This window comes from Xenia sp. Carnegie-2017, unplaced genomic scaffold (genome assembly GCF_021976095.1).
Source record: "Xenia sp. Carnegie-2017 unplaced genomic scaffold, XeniaSp_v1 HiC_scaffold_1, whole genome shotgun sequence".
In the NCBI taxonomy this organism is placed as follows: Eukaryota; Metazoa; Cnidaria; class Anthozoa; order Malacalcyonacea; family Xeniidae; genus Xenia; species Xenia sp. Carnegie-2017.
Genome location: NW_025813402.1, coordinates 1,954,762 through 1,971,845, shown reverse-complemented (window position 1 = coordinate 1,971,845; position 17,084 = coordinate 1,954,762). Strand labels below are relative to the sequence as shown.

Here is a 17,084-nt window from a genome sequence, read left to right as displayed (position 1 = left end):
AGTAATGATCAAAGTTAAAAATCTGTGGGTAAAGTGAAGGTTTGAATCAACAATCGACTTGTAATGTGCCAATTTATCGCACACTAATCGACAGAGCATACAAACTTAACAATACAAACAATGGCTTTTAAGGGGACATAAAAAAATATCACATCCACTTTTTTACGAAACTCTTTCCCACTACACTTTATTAACAGAACCGTAAAACGATATCTCGACATCAAACAAAGCAACAACCTCAAACTAGACACCGAAACTCCTGACACGACGATCACAACCAACACAAATGAAAATTCCAAAATAACAACTCTATACTTCAAACTACCATACATCAGACATTACTCACGACACACACAACGCAGACTTACAAACATTATGAAACGCTTCTGTACAGATATTGACATTCGACTAGTTTTCACATCATTCAAAATCAAAAACCTTTTCTCATTTAAAGACCCAATCCCTGATTCAATTAAATCAATGGTGGTATATGAATTTAATTGCGCGGGATGTAATTCCCGATACATTGGCGAAACTTCGCACCATTTATCAACCAGAATCAGAGAACATACCAGAACAGACAAAAATTCTCATATCTACCGACCCCTTCTTAAATCTCACTCATGTAAAACCAACTATTCACCCTCTTGCTTCAAAATCATCCACACTGCCGACACCTCATTCGCTCTTAAAATCAAAGAAACACTCCACATTAACAAAACAAACCCTGACCTCAATGTTCAAGTTTTTAAATTCAATACAATATTTAGTTTATAATACGCTCGGACGCTCCCCATTAATTTATCTTATTTCCTTATTATTGTTGTTGTAAGGATAGTTGCCCCTTATGGGACACCCCGAAGCTGGCAGTCGTTAGTTGATAGTTCAATAAACAAGTTTACACGACAGCACTCGTGCTTTTTGTATTACTTTACTACATGGTGTCAGAAAATAATTTATCATTGACCACTTAAAACCTCTAGAGCCTCTCATCTTAGATGAAAACGCCGCAGAAAGACGGCGGAAATGGCGACAAAGATGGGACCTTTACTCGAAAGCAAGCGGAGCCACTTCAAAAGATCAATACACGCAGTGTGCAATCTTTCTCCACATGATTGGCGAAGACGCCCTCGAGATTTACGATACATTCACAGAAGCAGAAGAAGGTAAAATCGACACTCGATAACACTCTAACCCTGGACAAAGCCATCAACACCGTCCGAGCAGCTGAGATAAGCCACGCACAAGTCAAAAACCTAGCAACACAACCACTCGAAGCAGCTGCCATCCAAACTACGAGAGCTAGCTACCAAAAACGAAGCCCTCAACAAAAAGGAAAACCTTGTAGACGTTGTGGTACACATCACCTGATTAACCAATGTCCAGCTTACGGCCAAAAGTGCTCAAAGTGTCAAAGCAAAAACCACTACGCCAAAATGTGCTTCGCTAACTCTTCCAGACATAAACTCCACAAAATCACTCAAGAAACCCCTCAAGAAACTCAAGACGGTGTTAAAAACTACCACGAAATTTTCCTCGGTGAAATAAACAAGCCTAACGGAAACGAAATACTCACTAGCATTAAAGTAAACAACAAAGTCATCAGCTTCAAAATCGACACTGGCGCTCAGTGTAATATAATGCCACTCAGCGTGTTCACTTCACTAAACGACAAACCAACTCTTTACCAGACAAACACAAAAATAAAGGCCTACGGAGGAACCCAAGTACCTATTCGTGGTAAATACTACATGAACATCGAACACAACAACAAGAAAATTCATAGCGAATTCTACGTCGTTGAAATCGACAACTCGAAGCCACTGATTGGTCTACAAACAGCCGCGACCTCGACCTCATTAGCAGAAATGATGTCTGTGAAATTCACCAAACCGAACAAAACATTTTCGTAGAGTATCATGATGTTTTCAAAGGTATTGGCCTCGTCAATGGTGAATACCACATCGAAATTAAAAGTGATGCTAAACCTACAATTCATCCACCAAGAAAAGTCCCACGGAGTTTAATGCCACGCTTGAAATCAACACTAGAAAATCTCACGGAGATAGGAATTATCAGCAAAGTTGACCGAGCTACAGACTGGGTAAACAGCCTGGTCATAGTAGAAAAAAGAAATGGAATGCTACGACTGTGCCTAGATCCCAAACATCTAAATCAAGCCATTAAAAGAGAGTACTACAACCCACCGTCAGCCGAAGAAATCTCAAATAAACTCAATGGCACTGAGTTGTTCACTGTAATTGACATGACAAGCTGCTACTGGCACAAGAAACTTGACGAAGAATCTCCTTACCTTTGTACATTCAACACTCCATTTGGGAGATATAAATTTAACCGGATGCCATTTGGATTCTGTTCAGCATCTGACGTCGCGCAGAAAATGGTTGACGATAATTTTTCAGATATCCCTGGTGTACTTGCAGTCTATGACGACATCATCATCGCTGCTAAAGACAAAGAAGAACATGACAAAATCCTCATCAAAGTCCTCGATCGTGCCAGAGATCGAAACATCAAGTTCAACAAAGAGAAAATTCAACTACGCGTCAAAGAAGTAAAATATCTGGGCAACATTATAAACGCCAAAGGGTTCCACCCAGATCCAGAAAAAATTAATGCAATCCTAGAGATGCTCAAACCACAGAACAAGCAAGATCTACAACGTTTACTAGGTATGGTCAATTTCCTGTCACAATACATATCCAATATGTCTGAAATTACAGCCCCATTATGATCATTGCTTAAGAAGATATTGCATGGATCTGGCTCGCAGAACATGATGAAGCTGTTACTAAGATAAAGGAAGCACTAACCAGCAGCCCTGTCCTTAAGTTCTTTTACAACGACCAGCCAATAACTCTGCAAGTCGATGCATCATAAGGGGGCCTTGGAGCTTGTCTGATTCAAAACGAACACCCTGTCATCTATGCATCTAGATCTCTTAATGATGCAGAAACACAGTATGCACAAATTGAGAAAGAACTTCTCGCCATAGTATTTGCATGCGAACGCTTCAACCAATATGTTTATGGATGAGAGATCATAGTAAAAAGCGACCACAAACCACTGGAAGCAATAATGGCGAAGCCACTATGCCAAGCTCCACCCCGGATTCAACGCCTCTTAATAAGACTACAGAAATATCAAGTAACAGTCAAATATGTTCCTGGAAAATACATGTTCATAGCTGACACACCCTCTAGAGCCTATCTCAAGACCGACCGTGAACAACTAGACCTCAATGATGACATCGAAGTCATGGTTCACAGTTTAGTCACCAATATCCTGGCAACATCAGAGAAGATAGCTGAACTCAAAGCTGCTACCAAAGAAGATGAAACCCTTCAAACTCTAAAAGAGACAATCAAGCAAGGTTGGCCAAAACACTGACAATCAGTACCAACATGCATCACACCCTACTGGAATGTAAGATATGAACTGAGTGAAGCCGAAGGACTCCTATTTAAAGACAACAGACTCATCATCCCATTATCCATGAGGAAAGACATGCTACAATTAATCCATGAAAGCCATCAAGGCATAGGAAAGTGCAAGAATAGAGCTAGATCAGTGATATACTGGCCAGGTAGGAATAATGACATTATTACTGTTGTATCTAACTGTACCGTTTGTGCCACCTTTAGAAGCCAGAACCAAAAGGAACCCATGATACCACATGAGATACCTGAGCTCCCCTGGCAGAAAGTAGCATCTGATCTATGCGGATACCAAGGTAAAACCTACCTTGTGATTGTAGATTATTTCTCAAAGTACATCGAATTCAGTCTGTTACCAAATAAAACTGCAAAAACTGTCATCACACACACAAAGTCAATTTTTGCACGTCATGGTATACCCACAAGAACTCATATCAGACAACATGCCATTCAACAGCAGAGAATTTAGAGGGTTTGCAGAAAACTGGGGATTCAAAGTCACCACATCTAGTCCCACATACCCACAATCCAATGGGCTTAGTAAAAAAGCTGTGCAGACTGTCAAGAGGATCCTAAAAAAAAACTCAGTTGTAATGATAGTTGCCCCTTATGGGACACCCCGAAGCTGGCAGTCGTTAGTTGTAAGTTCAATAAACAAGTTTACACGACAGCACTCGTGCTTTTTGTATTACTTTACTACAGTTGTAATTTATGTATCATATTACTTTTATATAAACCTTGTATTGTTTATTATTTCACTTATACTGAAGATGGCATCATGAGATGTTGAAACATGTCTATTTTAAAAAAACTCGTTGTGTATATTAATTGCGCATTAGCAATAGTGCTTCTATAAAATTATGAATACAAAATTTTTTAACTTTGTTTGGCTTTTGAATTTTTACACCCATTACTTCATGTCATTTTCTTGTTTCAATTCTCACAGATAAATTTTGTCAATGTTAACAGGTTCGTTATATTTTTGATTTTAAAGGACAGGGATGGTGTCATTGTAATTTACAAATAAACAACTGATGATGAAGTCATACTTGAACTTTGATAATGTCCCATTTTTAATACAGCATGGTACTTAGGGAAGTGGTAACAGGATGATATGAGGACAGTAGAGGCACCATGGAGATGTCATTTTAGTGATACAATATACTTTTTTTATAAATATAAACCAAACACTTACAGCTTGTTGTAAAACAAATGTTCCTTTCTTGTTCATAACTTCTTCAATGGCTTTGATAGATGTTTCCAAAGCTTTTAAATCTTCTTCTTGATTCATTGTAGTTGTTCCTGACAACATAGAAGAACAAAACAGTTTGCAAACACACCCTGAAATTGTCAAAAGACAATTCATCATTTTATGTTATTCAGGCCTGGGACAAGGTTATTTTTATTCAACTTTTACTATATCAGTGAAAGTGACGACAATTCCCTGCATATGTCCTCTTATAGATCACAGCTCTCAACAAATGAAATTGCTCAAATTCTTCTGGTTATTATATAATTAGGAATGAAACGATCTAATGGTAGCAATCAACACTTGACAATGATCTCGTTATTAAAAGGTTAAAATCTATAAAATAAAATGATTTGAAATGGATAAGTTAATCTGAAACATAGCCTATAGAACAATGACTTTGAAACTCAAAAATTTCAATAAACCTTCCACTCACTGTCTCAAAAAGATGAGAAATTGAGTGTGTGATGAGTAGAGTGTGGAAGGTTTATTGCAATTTTTATATTTCAATGTCATTGTTGTAAAGGCTGTGTTTCAGATTAACTTATCCATTTAAAATCTAGATGTTCTTATTATGATCTTGTAGCATTACCTTTGCTCTCTTTAGTATGGTTCATATGTCATAATAAAATGTATTTACAACTAATATCGTAAATGTATTTATTATTGTTTCACAATAGTGAAGGTGAATGGGTTATCTACACACTTGGAAATCTCCACACTTGCACAGTTTTGCGAACGAAACATTTACGTTCTAATAAAAAAAGGCTTCCTTTAGAAAAGTAAAAAGCCGACAATTATGACCTTATGATTCATGAAAGCCTTCTTATATCCAAACTTAAACACTCTCTTAACACCCAAGGCAACTCAATCCCCCTTCACCTTCTTTAATATACCGCCATTCTCATTTCAATCCTTCATCTAAACTTCCTACTCCCCTCACATGTAATTTAACACCCTGTAATATATGCTTGTATTTAAAATCTCATGTATATAATATATCTCAATTAATCTGAAGATGTCTTAAGTTAAAGACGAAACGTAATTATTAAAAAACCTTTAATCTTTCTTTATTTTATTATTGTGATGGCTTTTTTTAAATGTCTTATGTTGGGCTATTGTGTTCATATTGAAAAAGTAAAAAGCATTGTCGTTAAATAATAGAAATAAAAGTCATACGTATAAGAAAATTTTTGCAGTAAACGCAAAAGTAGGGCGCAAACTCAGTAAATTTATGAATATTTTGCACAAACCTTGTAAGATCAAGCACAGAATGTATTGCTTCAACTTTTTCTTCGTTCGGTTCTGGTTCTTTCACGTTAACATTTCCAGGTTAAATGCAAATAAACAAATTACTTCCCAAACATTGTAGTTATAAGACAATACAGCAATGTTCTTCTTCCCAATTTTCCGCTCTGTTTTGACTCCAATTCAGCGACTGCCAAAAGCAAGCTGGATACAATCAAAGAAAGAACCAAAAGTCTTAATGCTCTCACCCAAATCTCACTAAGAAACGACACGTACATTGCATATTCCTTTGGTGTTGGATCTATGGACGACTGAACATTGCCATGTAATAAAGAACCTAGTAAAAATCCACAAAGTACGCCGAATAAAATGAAAAATAATATCATATGTTGTTTTGCATGTTTTAATCCATTGTAGCAACGTTCTCGTGAAGTCATTATCGAAATTTTGTAGCTCTGATAACATTTTGAAGCATTAAATAAACTTTTAATCACTACCGCTCAACTAGAGTGAAGTGAATTCAATAACAAAGCCCTTTCTACAATTGTACGGCATAAATATTCTACATTTCAATTTCAGCCAATGATAAGCTTAACTTTAGATCACGTGAGTTGGAGACCCGTCGTTTCCTCGCAAAAGTAAGTTTTCGGCAAATAGTGAAAAAGATTATTTATAAAATTAGCACATACACAAATTTATACGTTTTACAGACGTGATAGAGTCCATTCTATCTAAATAGTTATTTTAACAAATTTTGACACCATAGTTTGCATTTCTACATTTCTACAAATAAAATATTTCTACATATATAGTCAAACTTACAGTTCATCAGGAACTGATGGTAGATTTAAATCATATATTGCAGCACTAAAGTCCAAATATAAAACCTCAAGCAAGATATTAAAAAGTTCAGCATAACTGTCAACGTCTGATTTCATCACTACTTGATCTTCTACAAGATTCTCCTGCAGAACGTTTTCTTCACGGGAATTGTTTTCGTCATGTTGCTCATGCTCCAGTCCTTCGTGATCTTCGTCTTTATTTCTATTCTCATTCATATCTTTATTTTACATATGCTAACGTGGCTCGCAAACTTTACCAACAAATGTTGCTTTCGACGAGATGCTCCGTCACAAGCCAGCTACCACTGATTTGTTTCCCAATCAAAAACGGGAGCCTTTATATATCAGTGCCTTGCAACGAGCACGCTCCTCGCTATAAATTGCACCAATCACATTCATCCACAGATCTATTATTAGATCTGTGGAATCCGTCTCAGTGTGAATACTTATTGCTTTTCATCTAAATATCGTTTATAAAACGTTGCAAATATAGGGGAAGTCCCTGATTTCTGAATGATGCAAACAATTGCGCATGAAAAATTCGATGTTTGAAAGTTAAAAAGTTGAATGATTCTGAAAAGAGTTTATGTAATTTAATTTAAATTCATTATTATTTTATTTACTTAAAATCGGAATCGAACTAACGTGATTGAACAGTTTTTACAAAATTTAAAACCTCCTCATTCCGTTTAAATCGAATCGTTTCAAATTGTATCGTCTGGAAAGTTAAACTGTTTTCCAAGTGTTTTTCCTTCGACTCACATTCTTAAATGGTTTTTTGTTTCGTTTTCCTTGCGTTTTGCTGTTTGCATTGCGAAGTTTGTTTATATTTGACTTTACAATTACGCGTTTTAGATCGTGGTCTATGGCAAGCCGTACATGACAAAAGTCCATCGAGAAGAATATATTGTGTATCCAGTTGTATATACGATTACTTTAAACGCGTATACATGCGGTCGAGAAAGTTATACTGGCAATCCAAACATATATACCAGTGATTAAGAAAAATAATACAACACACGAGACAAATATAACATTATGCAAAACGAATACGTTTATCATCCAAATGCATACATAAGACTGGACGAATATAAATCGGATGTTTGCCTGTAATTGTGGTCAGCGGTTTGCTATTTCACGTGCTTGACTCATGGTTCATGCATGTGAGGCAGTGCATGGATTCATGCTTCATGCTCGAAATGCCCATGGATAATAATGAAAGCCGAGCCGGTGACAAGTGACGGCGGCATCCTTTGGCTATGAATCTCATGAAGAACTCACAGAATTTCTACATACGCTTCAAAATCTGTTCAGGCAAACACAACAATCGTTATTATCAAACGACCATCTTGGATTAGAGCACTGTAAAAGTAAAATTGAGCGTTGTATACCAATTGCTTCACCGAAAGTGATTTTACTTTCACTAAATGATCCTCATCCTCGAAATGATCCCTGCCTTACAGCAACGCAAAATGCACAAATACAAACGCCAACGGTTCGATCGCTGGTGGAAAGATTAATTTGTGACATGGAAGTCGAATTTGAGAAGGTTACAGCTGCTTTGGAAACATCTTATGATGAAAACGTTAGAGATGTTATTTCATTTTTACCAAGCAATGGCGGAAGGCCTTCATACAATATCACAAAAATTCAAATAGAGCAGTTGCGAGAGACAGGATTGAATTGGAAAAGTATTGCAAATTTTCTTGATGTCTCTGAACGAACACTCGCTCGAAGAAGAGTAGACTATGGTATTGAAGGAAATTTTACTGTAATAACAGATAACAGCTTATATGCAGAAATACGAGATATCCTCCGCTTAACACCATATAGTGGTGAATGTTACGTACGTGGCAGTATGAAAGCAAGAAACATAAATGTCCAAAGAGAAAGAGTGAGAGAAAGTCTACACAGGCTTGACTCAATTGGAAGAAATATGAGAAGACGGTATGCCATCTGCAGAAGAGTTTATGATGTCCCAGGGCCCAACCTCTTGTGGCACATAGATTCCAACCACAAGCTCATCTCTTGGGGCTTTGTCATCCATGGATGTGTGGATGGTTTTAGTCGACTGATAATATATTTGAAATGTACAACCAACAACAAAGCTAGCACAGTTGTTGAGCTATTTAAATATGGGGTTGCAGAATTTGGACTACCATCAAGGGTACGAGGTGATCGTGGGATGGAAAATGTTGATGTGGCAAGGCTTATGGTAGCACGCCGTGGAATAAACAGGGGGAGTTTTATTGCTAGACGAAGTATTCACAATCAACGTATTGAAAGATTATGGGCAGAGGTAAACAGGGTGCTATCAGCTCTTTATATAGGGATTTTTACTTTTCTGGAAAAGATGCTCCTTCTTGATGCATTGAATGAGGAACATTTATTTGCATTGCACTTTGTTTATCTCCCAAGAATAAATGAAGCATTGTTAGAGTTTAAGCAACAATGGAACCATCATGGCATGAGGACAACTGGCCATCAAACACCTCTGGCATTATGGCAAACAAATATAATTGACACTACTGATTCTCTTCTTAATTTTGAAGAATATGGAGTGCACAATGAAGGACCAACACCTCAAGTACGCAGTGATAATGAAGTTGTTATACCAGACACTTTAATAAATTTGTCAGAAGAACAGGAACAGTTGCTTTCCAATAGTATTAATCCCCTTGCTAATGATGGCAATTATGGCATCAATCACTATTTGAAAGCAGTTGAAATACTTACAAACTTTACACAGGGCTAACTCAACATGTTTGCAAATCGTGTTAAATTGAAAGATATAATTAGTTTCTCAGAAGTTCATACTAGACATTTGTTCATCAGGGGCCGTGTAAAATCGATAGTTGGGGGGAGGTGCATATTTATTCATTTGTATGTTTTGATCTATTTTAATCAATAACAACCAGTTTTTTCAATGTAAACTATAGCAGAACTTTTTGGAAAAGATGCTCCTACTATACAAAAATCCCTATGTATATAAACATTGCCCTGCCCCCACAATTATCGATCTTGCATGGCCATGTTCATAGTTTTTAAAAAAGCTCTAACACAAATTTTTTTAAGAATGTAAATTTGAAAATGTTGTTCTCAATCTAAACAATATTAAATGCCCAAGATTTTTCATCCTTTAAGATGTTTGTGAACTCTTCCACAAGTGCTGGATAAGATTCATATGTGGTTGGCAGTTCAATCCTTGGGATGCATGTACGAGCAACAGGTCTTTGTTGAAATCAATCTAGGCTTGTGAAGGTGATAGATATAAATGTGCATGATATTACATCACTTCCAGTGCAGAACTGCAAACGCCGTGATAGCTGTTCTCCTTCTAAGGACTTCACAAATCTCTTCAGGTGTTCAAGGCACTGTCGTTCAGCCTCAGTGTTTGCCTCAACTTTAAATAATTTAATAATTTTTTAGATGATAGCTCTTTCATCTTGTAAAATTCACTGACACTTTCAATACTTTGGAAACACTGATCATATTTTAATTGGCTGAGGATGGGAGTGCATACTTGGCCAATTAAGAACATACTTGGGCTTTTGAATTAGCTCCTGGTGTGCCAATTCATTAATAATGGCTTTGATGTTGACCACACTTGGCACTTTGAAGCATTTGAAGGTGGAAAGAAACTCTAAGATGACTTCGTCATCCATGCTAAATTCACCACCAAGACAGGAATCCATCACCTAAAAAACAATCAAATCTGCACATTACGTTTTACCATGTTGCATTGCCATTTCAAAAAAAGTGACAATAAATTTTTTATATGTAACCCTATAAAAAACCTGAAGAGCCTGAAAGATTGAAAAATATAAGAAAAACTTTCTATGCATACTTCTCTATCATCGGATGCAATATATTTTTGGAAAGACTCGAACAGAAATTCTATAGTAATGTCTTCTTCTCCAAACAAGCACGTAACCACAAATAACTGAGACAACTTCAGTGGAAAGAAACTACAATTCTTGTAGCCAAAAAACAAGACTTGCTACTGCTTCCCATTCTTTTTTCTGAAGATCGTGTCTTATAAATGGAATTTTTTCGCTAAAGCCAACCATTAACGAGTTAAAACAATCTTGCCAAAAGTTAGCATATCCAACATCACTCCTTTACCTTCACCTTTCTCAGGTTCTCTTGCTCATCCAGTACCTGAACTTCAAGTTAACAATCCACTATAGCTGGGTTGCCAAAACGTGAGATGATATCCTTGCAAATGCTACTTCTGTGTATAACCACATGTTTTACAGGATTTTCTAAACCACATGAAAGGTGGCAATCATCACCTAAAAAAATTAGATTTAACTATATTGTATGATTTGGCAAAGCAATCTTGGTAAACTTATGAAGCTCCTTTCACACTTAGGTATTAGTGGGATTTTGCATCCAAAACAGAGGGATTTCTTCACTTGGTCTCTGTACAGCTGTGAGCATGGTGTTTCCTAAATCAAAACTTGTAGCATTTTTGACATCAACAGAGGTACTTGTACTAACTGTATTTGTCGTACAAGTGGAAGAAAATTGTGGTAAATCATCAGCAGAATTAACAGGAAGCCTTGCTTGCTGTTCTGGGGCAGTAATATCATCTCTTGATGGCAACACATTTGAGGAATCACATGGAGGCATTTGTCCATGGTAAACAGTGGCATTGGTAAGATCATTTTGTACTAGACTACCAGCATTGGAACCAGACTGATCCTCAACATCATCACTATTAAATGCATTATCAGGGATATTTGCATCATCCTTTAAAAAAATAAAAAAGTGCATTTCTTTTTTTACCAATTGCAAATATTGTTTGATTGACAATATGGAAGCATGTTTTGTCCATAACATGTATCTAGGTTAAGATGGGATGAGGCTTAACTGATTGATTTGGCTCAGCAAATACAATTAAATATTTAAAATCATTCAGCGAACAGAACCTTAAACATAAAATATAACTTCCTTTCATTCCCTCCTAGAGCCCTTGAAAATACCTGTCTGGATTGCTTTGAGGATTTTGTATTCAGCAACATGCAGCTTGGACGTACATAGACAGGTTTCTGTTTGAAAATTCTGTGAAGCATCACCCCATCAAGAGGTTGCCCAGGTGCTAACGATGGGGCCACTAAACTGTTGTGGATTGAGGTCAAAATCTCAATCTCCACATTTGAGGGTATTTTCCCATCAAATGCTTCTATTATTCTGATCTCAACTGCTGCAGCTGATAGGCCTTTAGTGAAACTACAACCAGTTAAGTTGTGGCCATTTTCACGTGGCCGTGATTCTTGCCGTGGTACCACATCTTTATTTGGCCCACTCAATAATATCAGTCCCGTAAGAAAGGTCGGTTGTCTCTCCCTTGAATCTTGCTTCTGTTTACAGTTCTGCTCCTTCGCCGTGGCGGTTCGTTGTTTTAACAATAACCGGAATTTACTATTATTATTTGGCTTGTTTTGAAATCAACTGCTTTAGTCTACTAGGAACACTTCGAGAGAAAACGATGAACAGTTTGATGTTAAAACCACTGTTGAAACTGTTACATCTAAAATTATCATTCCATTCAAAGTTAATGTCGTAAATAAATGAATAAGTATATCTTTACATACAGAAGGTTACTAATAATGGCTACATCAATTAATTGTCAATTAGTTACATAAGATGTAAGCAAACATCATTACAGGTCCTTGAAAGCTTCCGTTTTTGAAACAGAATGCGTTTTCAAATGGTTTGCATTTCACACTAATTTATCAGTAGTAATTGGTTGTGTTTACGATAATAAAGTAGATATTTATTTCTATACTAAGGACCGTTTCAAACGGCACATTTTACATGCGTCTAATGCATTCAAGACAAAAAAATTAGATAAATTCTTTGCTATCTTTTGTTTTAAATGCATTCGGCTCATGTAAAATGCGACGTTTGAAAAACGGACCTGAAAGTTGGCAACTAATACATTCTGATTTAAACTTCTTCTTGTGTTGACTGAACATTCAACACAAAATCATCCAGCGCTTCCATCGAATATCCATGTTCTCTTATCAAATCCAAGACATGAGGTAAAAAATCGAATTCTTCAATAAGAGTCTCTTGTATGGGACGACGCCTCCCACAATTTTCTATTCCTGACGTCACTTCACCGAGACGACCTCGAACAATTTGTTCACCATTGGTTACGTCACGTTCCCCATGTTCCAACCTTCTCTTGTTGGAGAATATTTTGCAAAGCTTGCAACCCATGTCTGTGCTGGTATAAAATGAAGATAAAAAGTCTTTATTCACGAAACTTTTCCCTGCAAGACTTTAAAAGTTAATAAAATTTAAAATTTGATTTTATTCTTAAAGGCAACAAAGTATTTCAAACACAATGTAAATTTGTCACTCGTCCCGTCAACCGGCTCCTTTCTAGCTATAAACAGCGATTCCTTTGAATTGTTGGGTTAGTGTTCTGGTTAAAACAGTTCTTTTAAGAACTATTACATTGTTATTATCACCATTCACAACATAAATCAACAAAAAACCTTGCAAACGCTAAAACAAGCTATTTCACGCAATGTCAATCAAATCTCAGCTATTACCGTACGTACGTTATAACATAATGTGGTGGAACATAATGTTTTAAATGTAATAAAAAAGTCAGACTTACCTGCTGTCGGGAAATCAAGTTAACCGAAAATAGGAAAAAAAATAAAAATTGAAAATTTTTTTAATTTGTTGAGTTTACCATACAAACTTCAGTCCGTCCGTACTTTGTCGCTGTCATAAATGTTAAAGTTATCGTGGATTTTATAGTTATATATCCGTCTGTACTTACGTTTCCTGTTAACCAATCAGAATGCGTTGCTAACAGCATTAAGCTTTTTCACTCCCTCGGCACACCTCCAGAAAAAATTGATGAAAAATTCAATACACGCTTGGCATTTTTGTGCGCAAAATTAGAGAATTAGAATGTGCCAAATTTTATTGCCGGCGCGCGACATTTTTCGAAGCTTGGTAACGAATTTATCGAACAGCAAATTCCTTATTTTTGTCGATGATTTTCCAGCAAACGTTTTCCTTGAGCTACTTGGGAACACAAGAGTGTTATAGAGGATAACTAGAGGATCATTTTGATATCTCAATTGCTATGGTTACACATATAGTTTTTCAACAGACGAGCTTCTTGCTCGAGGGTTTTTGGCGAAATGGCGTCGGTTGGCGAAATTTGATAATTTACTCTAACTTCGCCTTGTATAGGTTTCTTTATCCGATCATTCTTTTCCTTAAATTTTGGATATTTGGTAAGATAAATAATCTTCCTACAATCGTATGTTTTTTGTTTTGAAGAAAATGGGATAATTTAGCGTCAATCATGCCGTTCCGCAAGGCAACGAATTACAAACGATTCAATGTTTGGGAATACATGCTCAACAAAAGATTGGCAAGGGAAGGAGATATGAGCAAGCAAAAGAAAGCAAAATGTGTGTCTAAGAAGCTTAAACGTCTTGATGATAAGGTAAAAAATGTTTAGTAGTTTGATTTGAAATGATCTTTGCTTACTCGATCTTGTCTTATGTCAATAAGTCAATAACATATGCAATATTTTGACATGATGTGTCGAATTTTGTAATGATAGGCTTATTTTTTAATGAAAGATTGTTTTATACAGAATCGACATATTTAGCGCCAAGGCGTACTATTTCAGTTTAATTGTATTTTTAGTTTGAACTGTTTGTGCTTGTATTTTATATCAGAATATGTATGCCATTTTTGTGCTGGAACTGTATTCATAAATTTTACAGGTAAAGAAATTGGTGAATGAAGTAGAAGAGTTAGATAGCATCAGGACAGAGTTCATTGAAGGTGGAAGTAGGCAGGAGGAACAAGAGGAGAAAGGTTTTAGCATAGGCAGGAAGGCAGTTGTTAGGTGAAGAAACAAACCAACTGGGCAAAGTTGTGTGGAGTAAACTGGTCGAACACGCAGGATGGAGACAATGTTGGCGGCTAATGCCATTCACGGAGGTAATAAAGATGATACAAAGCCTGGTACCATTGGAATGTTGGAGATATTAGAAAAAAAGTGCAAAGTGGGTGATATAGTAAAAGGATTAGAAAAGTGCAGTAAGTTTAAGAGCAAGGTTTTTCCAAAAATTTACAAAGAAGATTTGAAGGAGTTCGAAAGATCAGATGAGAATATGTTAAGATCGATTGCTGTGTATTATAGCAAAGGAGTTATGGGCAAAGAAAAGTATAGAAGAGTTTATAAGGCTAGCTCATATGAGCAGATATGTGGTAGTAAGAGGGCTAAACGTGTTAGTGTTGCTAAATGTCCCACCCCTCGGCTGGTTCCCTATGATAGATTAATGCAATACATTAAATCTATTGATATTGGTAAGTTATTTAGTGTTCGTGAACATCTGTGCAATGGGTTGGATGAGTGTGAGAAAGTCAATGGTTTTTACAGAGATATAGAAGATATTCTTGTTAAGCTTGCAGAATTTTATTTGAACATTGGTAAGTATAAACTTTTCAACTTTAATCAGCCAAACTCATTTCATGTTGCTATTGGTGGAGATGAGGCCCCTTTTGGAAGAGATGATTCAGCATGCTCTTGGCTGGTAAGTTTTCTATACATTGGACATGGCGTGTCGAGCCGCAATGAAAATTTCCTGCTCAGTACAGAGAACTGTCTCCCTGTAATTGCTTATAGCAATCATTCTACAAAAAAACAATTATTTAACAATTGCTTTTTGATTTGGCATTTGCTTTTTTTTGTGATTTGTTACAAAGCAAAGTAATTTTATGTACAAGCTGAATGAAGACAAAGATTTTTAAAATTAGTTTTTTGTTTGGTTAAGTTGTAATATTGTAATTGTATATATACAATGTAACAAAACTATTTAGTCTTTTATCACATTAGGACAAGTATAATCTGTGAAATTTAATCTTACCAGAATATGTACATGTTAGAGCATGCAATCTTTACATGTGCATACAATCAAATTTGCATATATTATACTTATCTGAATTTTACATTGACTGATATTTGTGTAGTTTAACTAATTTTTTAAACCTTTGTCAACTTTAATAAAAACTCGAAGAAGCCAGAGGGTGGTGTCCTCATTGAAAAATTTACTGTCTAGTATTTGCAGGCAATGTGCTAGTTTGCCCTATTTTTGATTTTAAAGCAGGCAATGCAACAATTACCAAGAGCGAATAAATGGCTCAGTTGTTAGTCAGGTTTCAACTTTTTTATTTGAAATAAATTTAAAAGGTATTTGTAGATCTCTTTGTTTTTAGAGTGATGGCATGAATTAGGTTGAATTTTTTCATATTTTTTCTTAATTTTTGAATGAGTTGCTTCTTTTGCTGTTTGGAAAATTTTATGTTTGTTTGTCTTTATGTACAAAATAAGAAACTGGAAGGCTCATCATTGAATAAACAAAGTCTTTCACCTCGTTTACAATAACTGCTGCTGTTTGACCCTTGCGACGTCCGCTAAAACTTCGCCTTAGGTAAGCAGCAACATCTTCCTTGGACAAGCCAGACAACAAAACAAGCAACTCATTCAAAAGGCGCATGGAGGTGAAGGATATCACCTCAGCCTTCTTGTTTTTAACCTGGTAACAGAAAGGAGCCACAAAACTATCCAAAGTGCGAACAGTACGCATCATGGTAGCAAAAAAAGCATGCGGAGTAACCCTCGTAATTTCCCCATAATATGGGTTTCTGATTCTTTTTTTGCCACCAAGTCGTGGACGAATCCCCATTAGCCAAATTCGTGACTCCTCCTTTAAGAGCTTAGCTGGATTGATAGAAAGTCCCATCAATCTCAGCGAACTATTGTTGTGTGTCGAAGTTGACCTCTGCAAGTTGACGCATAGCTTGCACTTGCCCAACACACCGCTTTGAGACAATTTCCACATTTTCGCATTGCATGTCACTTGCTACTGCGAAAATTGCCTCTTCAACTTTTGTTAAGGAGGAAGGTGGCTGTTGAACGGCGCTGTTGTATATGTCTTCTTGATGTAATTTTTCTTCTGCTGAAAATCGCACATTAGAAACAGCCGCCATCTTCATTAATTAATTATTTTAATCAAGTATTTTGTGCAAAAACCGCTGGACACAATGACTTACAAATGAAAAATTATGAGGCGCGAAACCATTGAGTTCTATAATAACTGGAGCGGCTATCTCAAGCGCGGCCTTAGATATCTGGTGACGCCAAAAAAATGGCGGATTTCGTCCGTTGCCGCTGAGATTTACCGAAATTGACCGCTTTTCCGAAAATTTCACAATTTCCCACTCCCTCCTGAG

General features: G+C 36.4%; 5 protein-coding genes across 8 annotated transcripts; 3 read left to right on the top strand and 2 right to left on the bottom strand.

The window, feature by feature from the left end:
- Positions 1–1,115: 1,115 nt before the first annotated feature.
- LOC124443862 lies at positions 1,116–1,924 on the top strand (the record flags this gene model as incomplete). The annotated part of the gene is made up of 1 exon (XM_046994442.1): positions 1,116–1,924. A coding segment is annotated over one exon (798 nt), but the record flags the coding sequence as incomplete, so codon positions are not given.
- Positions 1,925–2,026: 102 nt separating this feature from the next.
- LOC124443776 (uncharacterized protein K02A2.6-like) lies at positions 2,027–2,755 on the top strand. Its single transcript, XM_046994333.1, has one exon. It carries the CDS (start codon positions 2,027–2,029, stop codon positions 2,753–2,755), a length of 729 nt encoding a protein of 242 aa, XP_046850289.1.
- An 8,027-nt stretch (positions 2,756–10,782) lies between these two features.
- Positions 10,783–13,028, bottom strand: LOC124443689. Its single transcript, XM_046994221.1, has 3 exons — positions 12,759–13,028; positions 11,786–12,238; positions 10,783–11,552 (listed from the first exon to the last, which is right to left on the bottom strand). Exons 1-3 carry the CDS (start codon positions 13,026–13,028, stop codon positions 11,169–11,171), a joined length of 1,107 nt encoding a protein of 368 aa, XP_046850177.1. The 3' UTR covers positions 10,783–11,168.
- A 739-nt stretch (positions 13,029–13,767) lies between these two features.
- On the top strand, positions 13,768–15,898 carry LOC124435823. Of its 4 annotated transcripts, none has more exons than XM_046985791.1 (3): positions 13,768–14,024; positions 14,115–14,283; positions 15,164–15,898. In XM_046985791.1, the coding sequence occupies exons 1-3, from the start codon at positions 13,915–13,917 to the stop codon at positions 15,563–15,565; spliced, it is 681 nt and encodes a 226-aa protein (XP_046841747.1). In that variant the 5' UTR covers positions 13,768–13,914; the 3' UTR covers positions 15,566–15,898. The 4 variants fall into 4 exon arrangements, with proteins under 4 accessions (XP_046841747.1, XP_046841742.1, XP_046841748.1 ...); XM_046985786.1 differs by having other exon boundaries at positions 13,768–14,068; positions 14,132–14,283; XM_046985792.1 differs by having other exon boundaries at positions 13,768–14,068; positions 14,132–14,283; positions 14,570–15,898.
- Positions 15,366–16,850, bottom strand: LOC124443077. The gene is made up of 2 exons (XM_046993605.1): positions 16,223–16,850; positions 15,366–15,485 (listed from the first exon to the last, which is right to left on the bottom strand). The coding sequence occupies exons 1-2, from the start codon at positions 16,691–16,693 to the stop codon at positions 15,441–15,443; spliced, it is 516 nt and encodes a 171-aa protein (XP_046849561.1). The 5' UTR covers positions 16,694–16,850; the 3' UTR covers positions 15,366–15,440.
- Positions 16,851–17,084: the final 234 nt, after the last annotated feature.